The 18164-nt window shown below is 44.0% G+C and overlaps 1 protein-coding gene across 1 annotated transcript; it reads right to left on the bottom strand.

Moving 5' to 3' along the window:
* Positions 1-56: 56 nt before the first annotated feature.
* Positions 57-16835, bottom strand: LOC121884902 (trinucleotide repeat-containing gene 6B protein-like). Its single transcript, XM_042393996.1, has 21 exons — positions 16429-16835; positions 14914-15001; positions 14562-14583; positions 13697-14134; positions 10428-13307; positions 10087-10239; positions 9719-9909; positions 9414-9476; positions 8979-9137; positions 8672-8809; positions 7704-7904; positions 7349-7462; positions 6686-6884; positions 6048-6200; positions 5748-5915; positions 4681-4827; positions 4019-4111; positions 3541-3756; positions 3248-3318; positions 2191-2330; positions 57-2095 (listed from the first exon to the last, which is right to left on the bottom strand). The coding sequence occupies exons 2-21, from the start codon at positions 14968-14970 to the stop codon at positions 1522-1524; spliced, it is 6177 nt and encodes a 2058-aa protein (XP_042249930.1). The 5' UTR covers positions 14971-15001; positions 16429-16835; the 3' UTR covers positions 57-1521.
* Between the last annotated feature and the right edge of the window lie 1329 nt (positions 16836-18164).

Genomic DNA, 18164 nt, shown 5'->3' with positions numbered 1-18164 from the left:
TCACACAAAAACAAACAAACAAACAAAAAACATCACAGAAATGACCACAAGACAAATTTAGAAGCCAATACTTTCATCTTTATTAATCTTGTTCTCATTTGTTTAAATAAATTTTTCCTTTGTAAAATCTCAAAACGAAAACACTGAACAGGAGTGTTAAAGCCTGTCTTAATTTAAAACAAATACACAACAACAAAACATTAAAAACGTACGGTAACTCTTACTCTGCATCTGTAAACAACCCGTCCCACCCCTCCCTCCCATTCCACACAGTTTGATAAGATTTGGCATGTCCATTTTCTCAACGCGTATGCCTTCAGCTCTTTGTGTCATTAAAATGTTCTTTTTTATTATTGCAGGTCGGACAATAAAAAAGACAAGTCTGCTAAAAAAACAAACAACTTCAAATGAGAGAAAAAGCATTAGTGCCAATATTTCTTAACACACAGTCAGCAGTATACCGAATGCACTCAAAACATTTTGTATAGACCTTCTGTATAGTAAGCAGCCTTGCCCACATTAATGACAGGCAGTAACATGCACACACACACGGTCCTCACATTCACACACACGCACAAAACTGTGGTGGTTTAATCCACTTACTTGGTCTCAGTCTCACTCATACTCATGTCCATATAGTGTGTATGATACTGCGCGCAGTATCGACACATGGAGAAATGCAACATAGCCTCAAACTGCCAGCAATTTTAACATTTATCACTGCAACAGTAACAAACATGTTCAAGAGAGAATAACAGAGAAAGAGTGCGCAAGATACAACAGTAGGAGGTCAGCATTTTGAAAACAAAACAATGACATTTTTCAATATTTTCACTGTTCAAAAATTAAAACCATACATACAAACAAACTGAAAAAAACCAAACTTAACATACACAGTAAGATACAGTTTTGTTGTCAATCAGAGCTGTTTGCATGTGTTTGGATTCGGTCTCCGTTTTTTTTTTCTTTTTTCTTAAGAGACATGAATACAAACTGCACTTAAACCTCACATCATGTAGTAGTTTTAAGTTCTCTTATACGATGAAGGTAATGCTGTTTACAGTGCCTATCTGTCTGAAGGCTTGTCTGTTTTTGGTGTGTGCATGTGTATGTAAATCTGTTGAAAAGTCCCCTATTTACTAAGCACATTGCAATCCAGTCAAGTCTTTCAGACCAACTGACTTTTCATTCTTTTTTTTCAGGTTTCAAGTCTAAGCAGTTGAAATCTTCATCTGTGGAAAAAGGCTGTATACACATCTAACAGTCCCTGCATTTGTTTATATAATAGCTTAAGTCTGGCCACGAGAATGTGTGTAAGCATGTCTCACATTTCTGCTTTATGTGTGTGCACATTAATATGCATACCATGTATATGTATGCACATGTGTGTAAATGTGTAGTACATTAATATGCATACCATGTAAATGTGTGTGTGTGCTATAGTAAGTACATATGTATCCCAGTGTATGTTGTATCAGTGTCCAAACCTACACGTACAAATGGAGGGGGGAGGGGGGCTCTTCAGATTGAATCAGCTCCTCCCCCCAGCAGATCACCGGGCAACAAAGCGGCAGGGCTGTCCATTTGGTGCCTTTCCTCAATTTGCGGTGCCCCCCATAAGCTGCTGCTGGGGTATCCCGCAGTCATGCCTCCCCAAAGTCCAGACCTCCCGGACTCTACTCCCCCAACACCTCCGCCCTCCCCTGCCCCGTTAGTGCTCCACTGGGAAAATATCCCCAGCCCTGGTCCTTGGGCTGAAGATGTTTCTGAAGAACTGCCTGTACCATCGAGACTCTGCCAGCCAGAGCCGGGGGACCTTACACTACTTAGAACTGTGCCTCCACTTTCCCCTCCTCCACCACCGTTTCCGTTTCCACCTGAAGTTGTGCCCGCTGCTGCCCGCTCACTTCCTGGGGAGCTACCTCCACTGCTGGCCACAGCTGTGCCTGTTCCAGATGAACCCTGCGTCCCTCCAGCCGCTGCCCCTCCTGAGCTGGCCCCCTCTGCCCCTCCGGCCTGGGAATGTGCAAAATAGCGAGCAACTTCTTCCTCACTCACAAACTCCGCCAGGATTGTGGTGTTGCCCAGTACACACCTAAGGGAGAGTTGAAAGATTAATGCTTTTTAGATTGACAAGAGCATGTTCATTGTCAAGTAGATGTGTATTAGGGATGTTACAGGTTAACCTACATGTGCAGTGCACCCTGGGCCTTGGCTGCTTCCTGCCGGCTGCTGTAGCGAATCAGAGCGCTGCCCTGGGTCAGGCCGAGGTGGAAGGTCAGCAGGGGGCCGTGCTGCATGCAGATAGTCCTCAGTGTGGAGCCATCGATCTACAGGGAAAGAAGAAGAAAGGTTAAGTCTCAAAGATTGTGCGCGTCTGTGTGTGTGAGTGATGTGTCAATGTTATAATAATTGTCCACAATCTTGAGTCATCAATTATAGGAACAGAAAAAGGTCAGGGTATCTAGGAGGTTATACAATAATGGTTATGTGTATGAGAATTTACATTAATAAATTATGTTGTGAGACTGTACACTGTGGCTTTATCTGTGTCTGTAATTCTGTCAAAAGTTAACTATGGGAGGAAGAAATACAAGCGAGTGCACATGAGCACTGAGTAAGGCCAAATGGATTATTGTTAAAAAAAAAAAAATCTATATAACTAAAAACTTTGTCTAGACTTACCATTAAACATTTTAATTTCTGAGCCTTTCCCAGAGAAGTCTCATGCTAGTGTCATTTGTGCAAACCCTAATTGATTAAATGGCTCATCCAACTTCACAATCCAATTACAGCTGGGTCACGCATCACTCCGTCTCATTTGCATAAGACAGACTGAAGGAGAATACAGATGAATGACCACAGCGGTTTATTGCTTTCAAATTCAAATCTTGGCAAATCTGCCTGGGTAGCCGTTTTATTTTATAGCTGTGATAAATTCTGCTGTGATGAACGGTTGTAAGAAAATTCAAATTCTAAGTTACTTGCACAGCTTACTCAAATTAAGCCTCTGTTAAGAGGAACGCCACATAACGTCATTGTCTGCACCTTGATTCCGGCAGCAGACCTTTGTTGTATGTACGAATCCAAATCTCCCTCTTCTCTTTTCCTGTCTATTCTCTACAATGTCACTATAGGAAATATTTTCCTTGTGTCTCTTGTGCTACAACATCCCTGAACCCTGAAGTCTCCTCTCATGGTTTCCAACTCTCTTAATCTGTCCTTCCCTCTTTTTTGCACTCCTTACCTGAGGGGTCAGGTTGCTCAGCAGCAACCAGCAACTGCCTCTAGAGGCCACACCATCACTCCAAGCTGAGCCTATAAAGACAAGAAGAGAAACAGAAAGGAGGACAAGGACGAACCAGTTAGTGAGGATATCAAGACAATGCTGAAGATGACTTTACTTAAATAAAGACAACTTTTATTATAGCTTCCATGTTACTGTAGTCAAACCTGAGACTTTATCTATACTGTATATAGTGAAGTTATAAGCAGACAAATGGTTACGAAATAATCTGATCTTTCCCCTGTAAACAGTACCTGGCCCAAATCTTGACTCTTGGTTGATCCCACCCCCTCCCCAGCCCCGGGCTAACCGCGGGCCTCCACTACCCCATGGGGAAGGTGAGGCCTGCTTCTGATTGGTTAAGCCAGGAGGGGGGCGTGGCAGCTGTGAGCTGTTGCGATTGGTCTTCCACAACTTGTTTTGTCCGATGGGCTCTGGGGGCCAGCTGGGCTTGTACTCCGAGTACTTTCCTGAAGAGGAAATGGGGCGGTGGGGAAAAGAGGGGGAAAATGTGTTTTCACAAACAAACCACAGAAATGGGAGTGGAGAGTAATTCCTTTGGCGTCTTTGTAGAAAAAGCATAACTTGTACACCAGTGAAATATAGTGAAAACAATTGTAGTAACAGAAATCAAGAAACAGCAAAGCAAATAACAACTGAGCTAATACCATGAAAGAGATTCCAAAGTCAAAATGCAGTAGAAAAAAAGAGATTAAAATAATGAAAACATACCTGTGCTGTGTGCATTGCTGAGGGGGCTGTCTGAGGCACTGTAGGGCCAGGCACCTGGTGAAGGCAGCGAGGTGTTGAGGGAGGGATTTGGCCCTATGAAACATTACAAGGTTATCTGAATAAAACATCCTGTGATAAACAAGATAAGATGACTATAGTTCAGCTGGACTGGAGATAGAGCCTGTGAAGAACACTGTTTGTCAAACCTTTGACCAAAGACTTTATACCAATAAATGGCACTGGAGCCTGTTTTCAGGGATTTCTAAAACGTGTATGTTCTCCTTTCTGAATTTCACTAAGAGAAGTAAGGAAACATACTGTATTTAGGATGCGGGGCAACGCACTTTCCCCATAAACAAGTGTGTGATGATTTGATTCATCTTTAAGTATTAAAAAACTACTGATTTAAACAAAAAAGTAAAACTTGGCTGCATGCCTCATTTTGTGCATGTGAGAGAAAGATGAGGAGTCAGTAAATGAAAAACACAAGCCCATGTAATCTATGCTTTGGTTTTACTTGTGAACCAAAGAACTTTGAACTCATGTATTACTTTAACAAATGTCATGATTTTTGAGATCTGTATGTGATGTCAGGAAAGATAACAGTCTGCTGAAACAAACAGCTATATTCATCAAAATATTTGGCACATTTAGTCAAATACCTATGTTGTCTCGCAGTAACTGGTGGTCAGAGTCGTTAAGGGTTGGGGGTCCTGGGGAGCCAAGAACACTACCAGGGGTCATGTAGGGGTCGGACTCTGGGTCTCCACTACTCTGGATTCCCTTCCAGGGCACACCGGGCTGGAACTCTATCATCAGAGAACAGAAAACATTGAATGATTGAAATGAAATGCTATAATGCTAATGCATTTTTTAAAAATCAAATACAAAGATAACATAACCAAAATCTGGTGGTTGAGGGTGTGCTGATCCCACTATTATTTATTTATTTATTTGGGGACAATTTGACTAAGCCTCCTCGTGTGTTTAACTAGGGGTGTCATCATTCTCCAAATCCACAATTCAATCTGACTTTCCATTTTAAGGTCATGATTCGATTTAAACATGTTTTTTCAGCACTGACAGCTATACCATTGCTACACTATCAAGTCTTGATTCGTAAAGATCAACAGATCATTGGTTTATGCCCCAACGCGCTCATCTCACAGCCGGCTGTACATAGAGACCGATGTTATTAGTCCAGCTCAGAGGACGGCTAGTTATGGTGAAAATTCAGTTGTAGCTCATTGACTACCTTACAACTATTGACTACCCTACCTACTGTTTCAACGTTTCACTAATGAGTTATTGATCCGGGAACTTCAAATCTGTCAATATATTTACAACTTTACCAAAGTGTGTAGCATAGCCTATAAACTGTAGTTCCTCTGTCAACGACGTGTTCATTGTTTAGACAACTCATGGGGAAGGCAAACTGTTTCCACACCGGTGACTTCAGGGAAGCAGGAGGATTTTCCAGTTCTGTTGTTTCTTTGAAGTTTGAAATCAAACGCTCATTTTCAATCGATTTATAATTTAGAATCGAAATCGTGACACCCCTTTGCTTAACGTGACATTTATTTATAACACCCAACATGTATTGGAAGGCTATGAAAATAAGATGGCAATATGGCCCCCTGCATATTTGAGCCTCAGTTGAAATTAAATTATCTGTTGTCTCATCACAATTCATCATATAGTATCAAGAAGCAAAGAAAGACGGATTCACCTGGAGGCCAGCTGGATGTGGCAGGTTTGTTCCCCATTTTACTCCCGGGGGTCCGGTGCCAGTTGTCTGCAGAGCCTTGAGGGGGAATACCTAAACCTTCACCGCCCAGCATTTCATACTGGGAGTAAGGGGATCCTCCTCTCACCTTTAAAGCGCTGGGTAAAGGGCCTTGGGAATGGCAAGGTAGAGAGAAATAAGGTCAAGCCGATCGACATTATTATGTTTCAAATCACTGACTGAGGTGTGAGGTGTGTGAATCTTGTCTATGCAAAAATCATGTTACAAACCATGTTAACCTACCATTCTTGTGAAGGTTTGTGTCAGGGGGAGATGGAGCTGGGGAATGTCCCTCCATCATCCATTTGAAGCGGGACTGCTGTCCTCCTGTGTCCTTCATCCCTCCCATCATGGGACCGAGCTCTAGTCCTGACAGGTTACCGCCAGGGGCAAGCCCTAACAAGAGGAAAAACACAAATATTCATGGTTATACTGCATTCCACTCAAGTTCAGTTCAATAAAGACTGGCTAAACTGGTAAATTATAGCCCCCACCCAAATGTGTGCAATCCCAGTGACACTGAACACAAAGTAATGAAGGCCAGAAGCTGTTTAAAATGGTGGGCTGTTGTTACAGCAACAATGATGACAAAGGTAACATATGCTTGTGTTGGCACAAATAAGTTGGATATGACTGGATGGTTGTTATTGGCCCACCTAGACAAACATATGAAGATCCCAACTCTCCTCATTCTATGTGGATCTGATAACTTCATGTACCATAAGATAGGATTCTACAATGTTATTTTGGCAGCCTAACACATACAACTTTAAACCTTAATTAGCTATATCCGTTTTATTTATAGTTGTACATATAGAGCTGATTGCATCACATCTGACCAATGCAGTCTAACCCACAAACAATTTGCTTGCAGGACTCACCCGAGTACATCCCTTGGGTTTTGGCATGTAGGTCTGATAAGGGGCCACCCATCCCAGGATGCGGAAGGGGGTCTACCATGGGCTGTTTGGATAGGCCCAGGTGAGACGGGGAGAGTTTGGAGCTCCCTCCTGCTGCTCCTCCAACTCCACCATGCTGATGCTGTCTTTGCTGCTGCAGAATAGCCATAATCCTCGCCAGCTGAGAAGGACAAGATTTAAGAACATAAATCAGAATAATTGCAAAGTACACTGAATGGTCACAAATAGACTCGGTGAGTTAAAACTTTAATTACCAACGTATAAAAATTTACAGATTCTAGCCTACATGATGAAAGGGCACATTGTAGTCACATTAAGGGACTACCAGAAGATCATGGAGAGTATGTTAAGTCTTACTAATTAGTGTGTAGCTCTTTGTGACTGAGACTTTTCCTGGCACTACCCAAAGGCAGTAAATCTCAACTAATTATTCAGAGTGAAATAATCACCTGAACAGTTCTAAACACTTCCCATATATAGAGTGCACTTACAACACCTAACAATTAGTATGTTCTGTAGTGTGATTGAGACAGTGATGTTGCAGCGGAGATATACAGGTACAATAGTAATGGTTGAGGTCCTGGTGACATTGCATGGTACTGTATAAAACACAATAATGCTCACCTGCTGTGGGTCTGGCTGCTGCCTGAGAGGCTGAGGCTGAGGGAACTTCCTCTGGTTCTGCAGGAGCTGCTGCTGCTGCTGCTGTTGCTGCTGTTGTAGCAGGAGTTGACAAGCCTGTGGGTTGGAGGGCAGAAATGTTCAGAGATGGAGGTAAACAAAGAATATTACAAGCTACTGTTCACATACAGATACTGTGAGTGCACTATAAGGGGTGGGTTTAATACAATTCACCGTGCATTTTAAGATATTCCAATGCAGAGTTACACAGGCTGTGGTGCAAAACCATCAAAATTGAAATAAATATTTAATGTGATGAATTAATACATCAATGAACAATCTAGCATTAGGCACATACCAGATGGAACTGCTGCATGTGGGGGTAAATGTTGCTGAGCATTGCTAGCTGCTGTGGGGAAATCTGAGGAGGGAACATTCCTCCACCAACACCACCGACCCCTCCAACACTTCCAACGCCACTGACGCCGCCTACTCCTCCGACCACTCCACCCACACTGCCACCAGGAGAGGGCATCTGCTTCAGCATAGGACCCGGCACCTGTATGTCACAGCAATTCAATTACATAAAGCTATTGATACAGAAACTTTGAGTGATAATACCAACCATAAGAAACAGGGATACTCTAATTGATTAAACTCCATTCATTACAAATCTATGCATATAAATAGCTGTCACTCAAAGAGTGACATTTCTTATCATGGCTATCCCATCTACCATGCAGGTGTGTAAGACAGTTTATTTATTGCTGTGGGACTGAATTTGTCTGCAAGAGGGCAGACTTCTGCAAGTGATTTTGAGCAGCCGCTCCTTAAAACATAGTTGTATTTTCCAGAGACAAAGAAGACTTCAAGATGCAACAAGTGCGGGCCTGCATTCATTTATAAGATGAGATGAATAAGACAACTAAAACGTCATCTCCAGTTTGGTAATTTTACAAGGTGTCTGATGAAAGATGTGTGACAGAGAACTAAAGATGTTGCCAAAGTGTTCTGGGAAAACAATTGAATTAATAGTTCATATACAGAACACAAGAAATAAATAAATAAAGTCATTGTTTTATCATGTCTAAACATTGTGTTAGTGGCCAAAAAGCCATTTTTGTGATATCTATTGCCAGATCATTAAGGTAGTCAGGCAATAAATTATTCTGCTAGACAGCAGCCAACTAACCAACTGCCCAGAGTATCACTATGAGTTTAATGCATATCTTTCCCTCCACCTCTCCAACTATTCACATGCAGCGTCAGCCGTATGGGCAATATTAATTTAGTACTTAGAAACATTAGACAAAGAAGACACCAGACCTGAGCAGACAGGAACTGATGAGGCACTTGAGCACGTAACCCCTGGGAGGGGTTCATGGGATGCATGCCAGGCTGGTGCATCCCTCGAGGCTGAGGCATCCCTCCACCACTGCCAACAAACACTCCATGGCCACCCATCTGGAGCAGAGTAAAATGGAAACCATACAACAATAGCAATAAATTTGTAGTTGAAGATTTCTCATTTGATTGTTGTTTTTCAAGCAGAGTTCATCAACACTGAACATGGAATTGCGGTTAAGCAGTTTCATGAGCACTTTAAAGAGCACTTGCTGTAAGGGAAACATACTTTTTCACCATAGGGCCCCATGTCGACAGGACCCATGTCTTTGGAACTAGGCATCCGGTAACCTCCTCCACCTCTTCCTCCCCTCCTCATCTCTCCATTATAGTCAGTTATGCCTCTCTTGTCTCCTTCCATCTTCTTATCAACACTTGGGTCATCACCCTAAGAAACAACAAAGTTATTTAGTTAAAGGGAACTGTAACAGAGACCTCACTGATAATCCATTCTTCATTACAACAATATCAGTGTTTGTGACGCAACATTTGATTATGTGAGCTTTGATTTAGTATCTTTTTAGAGAAAACGTAATAAATCATAAAATAGCAGTGCAACAATCAAGAACCCACATAAAACATCAATGACACCTTGCATTGCTTACAGTTGCTGCTTCAAAACACTAGAATTATTTTTGAAAAATTAATTATGAATAAATCTTACCAGAAGACCCATGTTTGAAAACTGGCGTGACACTGGGTTCATCCAGCTGTCCCCTCCTCCACCCTTTAGGGAAGAAATTCAATCATTACTCTCAGTAAAAAATAAAATAAATTTAAAAAAAAGAAGAGAATAAAAATGCAAATGGTAGTCAATACTGAGGAAAGTTACGAAACAAAATAAGAACTGCTTTGTCTGACTTTAAAATTACTTTCCTCTAAAATGTCGTTTTCGGTTTTTAATATTTAAAACAATGAGTCAAGAGAGCCCACATGAACCTGAGTGTCCTGGGACTTAATTTTCCCAACCTTTATGTTGCCTCTCTTTCCTCCATGAGTCTGACCCCAGCCGCCAGAGTTAAAGGAGGAGCTGCTTCCCTGGGAGCCAGTACTGTTCCAGACCCCTCCACTACCATCATCTTCCTCATCCCAGCTGGGGTGCCGGGAAGCTGCCACAGATCCTTCTCCCTTCGCACCCCAGCCTTCCATCGATTTGGTGCCTGCAACAACAAAAAAAACAAATGGTTATGATAACGTCTCTCTCTAGATTCTCTCTTTGAAAATTGTGGTTGAAAGCTATTTAAATTGGGAGATGCATAATGTTGCTTGATTTGATACTGAGCATCAAGACCTCGGATATTGTAATATTTTGAATTACACAAAATGTCTATTCTTACCAGATTTACCAGGGTTGGGTGAGGGGTTCCCCCAGCCAGAAGTTTTTCCGGGTTCATCTGGTTCACTCCATCCTATTGCTGTATCTGACGCCTGACCCCAAGCAGTGGTACCATTATCAACAGATTGTGCACCACCGCCCCACATACCTGGGCCTGGAGATTGATAAAATTGAACAATTTGCTTTACAATGCGCCAAAAGAAAATAGAAAGTTGAAACATCCAAACTGATGAGTGAGTAAAAAAAAATTAGCAATACTTTAAAAACACTTCAAATGCTGATGCTAAATCAAATTTGGTTGTTAAATGCACAGATATTTATTATGACAAAATGTCTACACACCGACTGCTGCATTGCCAGGGTTTGTGTCCCTGCTGTGCTGCATCCCCTGCTGCCTTCTAGGTGGCTGTTGCTGCATGGACGGCGGTGGGGCCTGCTGACTGTGGCTTTGGCCAGGTGTAGCGCTGTTTTTGTCCCACAAGTTCACATTCTTGCTGTTGTAGTGGGTTGGGTCTCCCCAGGCTGATGTGCCATCGTCGATTTCCATCTTGCGACTGATGGATTGAGGGGAGGGCTCTTCCCAGCCACTAGGCTCCAGGGTGTCACCCCCACCACTGGAGATTTGGGGGATTGGGCCAGACGTCCAGCCCGAACTTTGGTTCTGATTCTTGGATGGTGTACCTCCACCTCCAACATTAGGCCGGCTGTTCCACCCTCCCTGCGTGGGTCCTCCTGGTGGCTGCTGGCCCTGTGATTGGTGCTGCTGTTGATTTGGGGCTTTCATTGTTGCCACTTGGCTGTTTGGTATCTGTGCTGCTGCTGTGTGGGGCTTGGCACTCCCCCAGTCCTGGTGGGATTTGCCTCCACCCACATCTCCCCCTCCCCATCCTCCACGCTGAGATCCCCCTTCATCCAAATTACCCCAGGAAGATCCCTCATCAGAGTTGCTTCCACCTCTGCTTCGCCCATCTCCCCACCCACCTCCAGGTATGGAGTCTCTCTGTCCCCAGTCTCCTCCACCTCCACACTTTCCTCCCCAACCACCTACCTCCCCTCTTCCCGTCCCCTTCCATCCCCCTGTCCCTTTTTCCTCTGGACCATCAGCCCACCCACTACCCTGTTCTCCATAGTCTCTCCAGTTCCCTCCTCCTCTTCTGCGATCCCCCCATTGCTGTTCTTCAGTCCCCCATCCTTTGCCCTGGTTTTCAGGTGGGAGTTCACCCCAGCCTCGAGCTGCCTTTGCCTGGTTGCCCTCCATATTGTCTTCTGGTGTTCCTGGCTTCTTCATAGTGCTACCAGGCATGTGAGAACCACAGGTGGACTGTGGAGCACCACCATCCCAACCATCCCTCACTGAAGCAGGGCCAGAGTTCATGCTGGTCGTGTGACTACCAGCAGATGGATCGTTAGTTATTGAACTGGTGTTTGACGGGTACCCAGGACCGCGACTAGTGGTAGTGTTCATGGTTCCTGATGAGAATGCAGAGGAAGATGAAGTGCTTCTTTCATTTCTGTTTGCTGCTCCTTTTGTGGTGTCCAGGTCCCAGGCCACATTCTGTCGAATCTGGGTCTGCCCCCAGCCCGTGTTAGACAGAACTCTGGGGTCCAAGTCAGATCGATTGAGCATGCTAAGTAAGGCCACTTCAGCATTGGAGGTTTGGTTGGCGTGGTCGCGCACAGACGAGGCTTGCTCCTGTTTCTGTCCGCTACCACTCCCTCCTCCACCACTTCCAGCTATAGACCCTCCTCCACTAGAGGATGAAGGTCCTCCACCTCCACTGCCTCCACCCTGCCCTCCTCCTCCATCCCACTCCCCAACTGCCCCATCCCCACTTTCGATCCCTTTCTGATTGTCCCAAGCTTTTGTCATAGTTGCAAACTTTGGTGAGGCAGAGTCCTGCAAAACACTGCCGCCAACACCTACACTGCCTCCACTACTGCTGCTGTTACTGCTCCCATCTCCTCCTCTTCCACTTCCTATTGCTAAGTTACTTGAACTTACACCTCCCGCTGTGCCACCCCATTCTGCTTCTGAACTCCCGTCTTCCCACGCTCCCTGAGATACCACTGGGGTATTTGAGCCACCATCATTTCCCCTGCCCCACGCTGCCTTGTCACCCTGGCTACCAAAGCCCCATACGTTCCCTTCCTGCCCTTGAGCTCCAGTCCCCCCTCCCCTCCACCCATCTGCCTGTGAGACACCTGCACTGAGGTCAGAGGACACTGGAGGCATGGATCTCCAAGAGGAAGAGGCAGCAGAGGAGGAAGATGAAGAGCCAGAGAGATTTCCACTCCCTTCTTCGACACCAGCAAGACTCTCCCTCTCAGTGCCACCCTCTTGATTTGGTCCTGGTCCTGCCCCTACTCCTCGCACACCTCCATCTGAACCCAGTTCCAGTCCTGGGTTTCCCAAGTGCTGCTGCTGTTCTCCAATCCTGGCTACCACAGCTGTCTCAGTGTGCTGCCTATGGAGGCTAGTTTGATTCACAGATGAAAGAGAGTGAGTGGTGATGAGGGTGGTGCTGGCAGAGAACGAGGAAGCTGATGTAATGGACGAGTGTAGAGGAAGGCCGTCGCTAGCCGAAGATGATGTCCCACCCTGCACTAGGGCAGGCCAGGCGGAGGGGTTCACGTTGGGGTTGAAATTGGCACCAGGGACACTGCTGTTGCCACCTACAGGGCTCTCCTGAGGCCCAGGAAGAAGATGGGAGACTTTGGAATTGTAAAATGCTGCTGATCCCAGCCCTGCCTCCACCTGAGAGGAGGTGGATGATCCCCACACACCACCACTTGACTGAACACATTCATTAAGCGACGACGAGGAGGAAAGAGGAGAAGAATGAGGTGGGGAGGGATTGTCCATGTTCCCTGCTCCTCCTCCTCCTGCTCCTCCCTTCTGCTGGATGTTTCTTTCACTCCATGAGGCACTACTGTTGTTGTTGTTACCGGGGCAGTCTTGCTCCTGCACCCCTCCTCCAGCCCCGTCAGAATTCAATTTGGCCCCGCCTAGGATGCTAGGCCAATCCTCCAGGTCAGTCCCATCCACAATCACCTTCCCACAGCCCTGAGAGGAGGACTGGCTGACAGAGCCTGCCCCCCATGTGGAATTTGCATAAGTTGAAGTAGTAGTAGTAGTAGAAGACGACGACGACAGACCAGCGACACATAATGAGGATGAGGAGGAGGTGGGGGGTGAAGGAGAGGATGAACCCAGGTTGGAATCTAGATGGAAAAAATTGAGACCATTCATTTAATTGACAATTTAAGCACTAATTATACTAACTAATAACTTGTACATTGTACCAATTAGTGGTGCCATTACTAGAGATTACTAGTCAGTGGTGTATATTACTGTGGTCATCTACAACTTTACAACTATAATTTAAGTGGATTTTATGTTGTAAATGTCAATTGATGGTGATATGCTGTTTTAAAATCATTTTAATGGCTGTTGGAAAAACTGTACAAAGCACAGTGGTGTTTCTTAACAAAAGCAAGTTCCTGGACAATTATTACTTTAAGGTAGAAGATCACTCTTGTTGGTGCATGTGGTACTCAGTGGACTACATATTCAACTTGTTAATCTTTTCTGCTCTGGGACATCAACCCACCTGTGGCTCCAGCTGTGTTTGCATTGGGGTTATCTGCTCCCTGTGAGGAAAGAGGTGAGGTGGCTCCCCAGCCACTGCCCACTCCAACCCCTCCTGCACCCCCTTCCCCTCCTCCTCCACCCAGCAGCATGGAGGACAGCGGTGGCTGGCCCCTCTTCAGTAGCACTTTGTGGTCCTGCTGGCAGCGAAATCTTGGTGGTACCTCTCTGGACATGTATCGCTGCTGCTGGGAGGTCTGGCTTCCAGAGGGGGAGGAGGGCTGTCCGTTGGCCACAGCAGTCCGCTGCTTTGCATTGTTCCCACCACCAGGAGGAACTTGTGCAGAAACCCCGGCTGCACCAGGACTGGGGGATGAGGGGGCAATAGGGCCAGGGCTGGGGGACACTGAGCCTGGGGTGGCGAGCGGCTGGGTAGAGGAGGGCTTGGCTGATTCTGGCACTGGAATAAACAAATAATAAAGGTTGTGAATCCCCAGTAGACTTTAGTATAATAAAAAGACTAAATCCATGAGAGTTACAGATAGGGTAAGTTACCAAGTAGCTAACAGTCAAAGAAAATGTGCTTTGTTAAGTGTCTGAAGTATGAGCACATACAGTACCAGTCAAACGTTTGGACACACCTTCCCACTCCCTTGAATGAGAAAGTGTCTCCAAACTTTTGACTGGTACTGTATAGGCAAGACCTTGTGCAATAATTCCCTTGGTAATCACAATACATTTAAGTTCTTATGAAAGCTATGTACTGCTGATTACAGCATATTTAACAATAAGACACACAAGTTATACCACTGACATTATTATATGAAATAGTGACTGATAGAAGGAAGAAGAATGTGATAATAACAAAAGAAAAAAAAAAAACATACCTTTGATTTTCTGTTCTGGCACCTAAAATACAAAGAGCAAGTCAGATATAAGGCAGAAGACAATTACAAGCGAGGCACTGTTTACACCAACATAAAATATAATATATATATATATATATATATATGACATTAGTTTTTTTTACAATTTCCAAACATGACAAAATCCTACCCAAAGCCCAATTTCAGTTAACTAATAAAACAGTGACAATGTCAAGTTAATCTTGAGAAGTCTAATCCTCAAAAACAACCCTGAACAAATGAGTGATAATGATATGGAAAGCAGGAATACCACACAGATTATCTGCAAAATATATCGTCAAAGTCAGCTGTGCCATTTAGTGACTCAGTTTACCTTCTGAGAGGTTTCCCTTTTCTTTTTATCTTCTTTCTTCTTTTTCTTGTCTTCCATGAACTGCTGTTCCCTTTCCTGATTCTCCTGTCTGTGAAGAGAAATGTACACATTCAATTATTTACGCTACACATCAAGCCACACTGAAAATAATTTAATGCTCACAAAAGCATACCTCTCTCTCTCTCTCTCTCACACACACACACACAGTTCAGACCTGAACTCAACATGAGTAATATGCATTTGATCAGATCCCTGCCAAGTATACTCCCACACAGTGAGTGTTGTAAAGAATGTAATGTTAACCAGGGGCAGACAGCATGACAACAGCCCTTGGTAGCCTAGCTTCTCACTGCATAATTCATTAACAAGCAAACGATTGCAATTCCAACCAACAGACAACACAGGCAGTAGCTAAACAAACAAGTGACTTCAAACTATACAACAATCATCATTTTACATCATAGTAACTGTAATGACAGCATTATCCAGGAGACACCAGCTTTAATGCCAGTGCATGACGGGATCCATCCAGTGTTATGAAGGACATGCTCTCACTGATCTAACTCCTGCCTCCCACCCTGCCAAAAGTTAACACAGTGAATGCAATACGCAAATACACAACTTATACTCAAGTCACGTGAGCCAGTTTTAACTGAAAGCAAAACATTGCTGGGGGCTGAGAGGGACCAGTTCTCTATGTGTAAGTAAAGAGATCTTCCCAGAGAGCTGTAAATACGACTGGGCCCGGTGTTTCCGTCGGCTAAGCTGCACATAATTAGCAACATGTCACAGAGCGCTAGTGTACGCTAACTTGACAACGTATGGCAATAACCTCTCACTGTATCCCGTATAAATAGGTCAGCTGACATTACGTTTAATACACAATTGATATAATGCACCAGAATCCCTACAAGCCAGATGTTTGGAGCCACATACCGAGCAAATGACCTGATTTTCGTGTTAATAATCGGTAAAGACTAGCTGTGCAGCCACTAGAGACCATCGAAAGCTTGACCTGTGTGAGGAAGAGCTAAGGTTAGCCGACTTTAAAGCTGCCGCTGATCAGTGTACCGTGACCTGACGAGCTGGGGCTCACGGCGGCAGGCTGCCCCGGAGCAAGGTGCCTCCGACGCTCGGCTCGACGAATCTAACCTGTACGCAGTTGTCTGCAGACTGCAGGCACGTCATATTAGCCAACGATAAGCCCCTTAATTTCAAACAGTACATTTCATTAACATAACGTACAGAACTTAAAAGTGGGCACGAAAACACCACGAACAAGTCAGTGAACATACTGCTAGCAGGCTGGTTCATCAGTAACGCTCGACAGGGCCTAATTAAACGACGAACTTCAGTGACGTTTCCTCAGCATTGCAACGCACTACAAGCGAAGCTCTCTTAAACTGAGAACCCCAAATGTTTTTTCTGTGTAAACGCGGAAATAATTAACGTTAATACCCAACACACACATTACAAAAAACATCGAAGCGTATAAGGTTAACGTTGAATACTCACCTCGGGAATCACAAAGGACATAAAGTGCTTCTGTGCAAAAATTCTTGCAGACCTACCGCTAGCAGGCTAGCAAGGTAGCTAGCTTAGCGAGCTAGTTCTTCGAGGCTTTCAAGGCTAAGTTGAATAAGAAATGACATCACCGAAAGGCGAAATGTTAATTGTAGAAAAAAACGCGGAAAGGCGAGTATCCTTTTTGCGCGACTGTAGTTCTCAAGCTGTAAACAAAACATGCATAACCCCTTGATGACTGTCAGACGCTGTATGATCGGTTAGTTTACTATCGGCCATTTTGCTTCTGTGTGGAGGTTTAGCCAGCATATGATATCACCAGGCTGGTTGTTGATCAGAGAGGGGAGGAGGAGCAGGGAGCACCGACACCGACCACAAGAGGGCGTGCGAGCACTGGAAACATGACGTCATATATACTGTACAGCAGTGGTGGGAGAACAGTATGTGTCCTGCAGTCTTTAAGCCATATGAAGAACCACAAAGGTGCCTTACTACTATCTCTACACTCAGTTTTTGCTTTGTTTTTTTAAGCTATGATTCTATTCCTGTGCCTTTTATGTTGTTCTGTGTCTTTTATGGATTTATTCAACTGTATTGGCAGTGGTAGGCATATTGGCTAAAGTTCATATTCATAAAAGCAAATTTACAGGTAAAAAGCCTGACTTCTTTGTTTTTACGAAGGACGTCAAACAGCACATTGACTCAATTCAATTTTCCTCTCATCCAAAGGCTATAAAACTATGAATGCCTGTTTTTTGTTTAAAAAATGTATATGAACTGTAACTCCCCCTTAGCTCAGTTTGTTTTTGTCTTTTTTAACTTTTCCTCTGCACACTGTAAGATGCATATTTTCATATTCTGTATATGATCACTTTGTTGAAGAGGAAATCGTAATATGTCAATAAAGAAGACGAAGAAAGAAAAAAAAAAGCAATGGTAGGCAAATAACGGCCTGTGGGCCAAATCCGGCCCTCCAGAAAATATGTTTAGGCCCCTGACAAAAGCTCAAGTTTTCACTTTAATAATTTGCACCAAAACTTTTACATACATTTTTAACACATCTATTGCAGGTAACCAAATAAACACACAGCTTGTGTAAAACCCAATCAATGTTACTTCTATACTGTCTCCACAGGAGGAGAGGTTGTACCCTGCTATTTGAACAATGCATGGTGCTGAAATTACACCTAATAAACCACCAGAAATTTAACATTAATGTGTGAATTCCAACACTGTTTAAATTCCACCGCTACAGCCTATTCGACCATAACAGATTTATTTTTCACACACAGACACACACTGAACAGCCAACAGGTGGCTATTGAACAGAAATTGTGTGTTGATAGTAATAATAATAATAATAACAATAATAACAATAATACATTTAATGTGTGCCGCACTTTTCATTCATAGTGAAACTCAAAGTGCTACAGTATTAATAACATAGAACACACAACATAAAGAAAATAATAATAATAGGAGTTAAGAAGAATAAGCCTTCCTGAATAGAAAGATTTTTAGGCATTTTTTTTAGAGTCTAGGGTCTGTGCTGCCCTCAGATGGTTAGGAAAGCTGTTCCACAAGAGTGGTTCAGCAGAGCAGAAGGCTGGATCCCCCATGGTGCAGAGCTTAGTAATGGGGGCCTGGAGGAGCAAGCTGCTGGCAGCTCTGAGGGTGCGGATGGAGGTTTGTGGTGTAGTAGGCTACAGTACTTTCAGTCAACCATG

The sequence above is a fragment of the Thunnus maccoyii genome, chromosome 18 (assembly GCF_910596095.1).
Source record: "Thunnus maccoyii chromosome 18, fThuMac1.1, whole genome shotgun sequence".
NCBI classification, from domain to species: domain Eukaryota; kingdom Metazoa; phylum Chordata; class Actinopteri; order Scombriformes; family Scombridae; genus Thunnus; species Thunnus maccoyii.
The sequence above is the reverse complement of the archived record's forward strand: the minus strand, read 5'-3'. Positions and strand labels throughout refer to the sequence as shown.

What these genes read in the sequence shown, in the direction of transcription:
- LOC121884902 (XM_042393996.1), bottom strand. Translation starts at nt 14,970, where the DNA reads ATGGAAGACAAGAAAAAGAAGAAAGAAGATAAAAAGAAAAGGGAAACC. An exon ending in ACCCAACCCTGGTAAATCTG is followed by an intron (nt 9,910 to 10,086) that starts GTAAGAATAGAC and finishes TTGTTGTTGCAG; the next exon opens with GCACCAAATCGATGGAAGGC. An exon ending in AACCCAAGGGATGTACTCGG is followed by an intron (nt 6,201 to 6,685) that starts GTGAGTCCTGCA and finishes TCCTCTTGTTAG; the next exon opens with GGCTTGCCCCTGGCGGTAAC.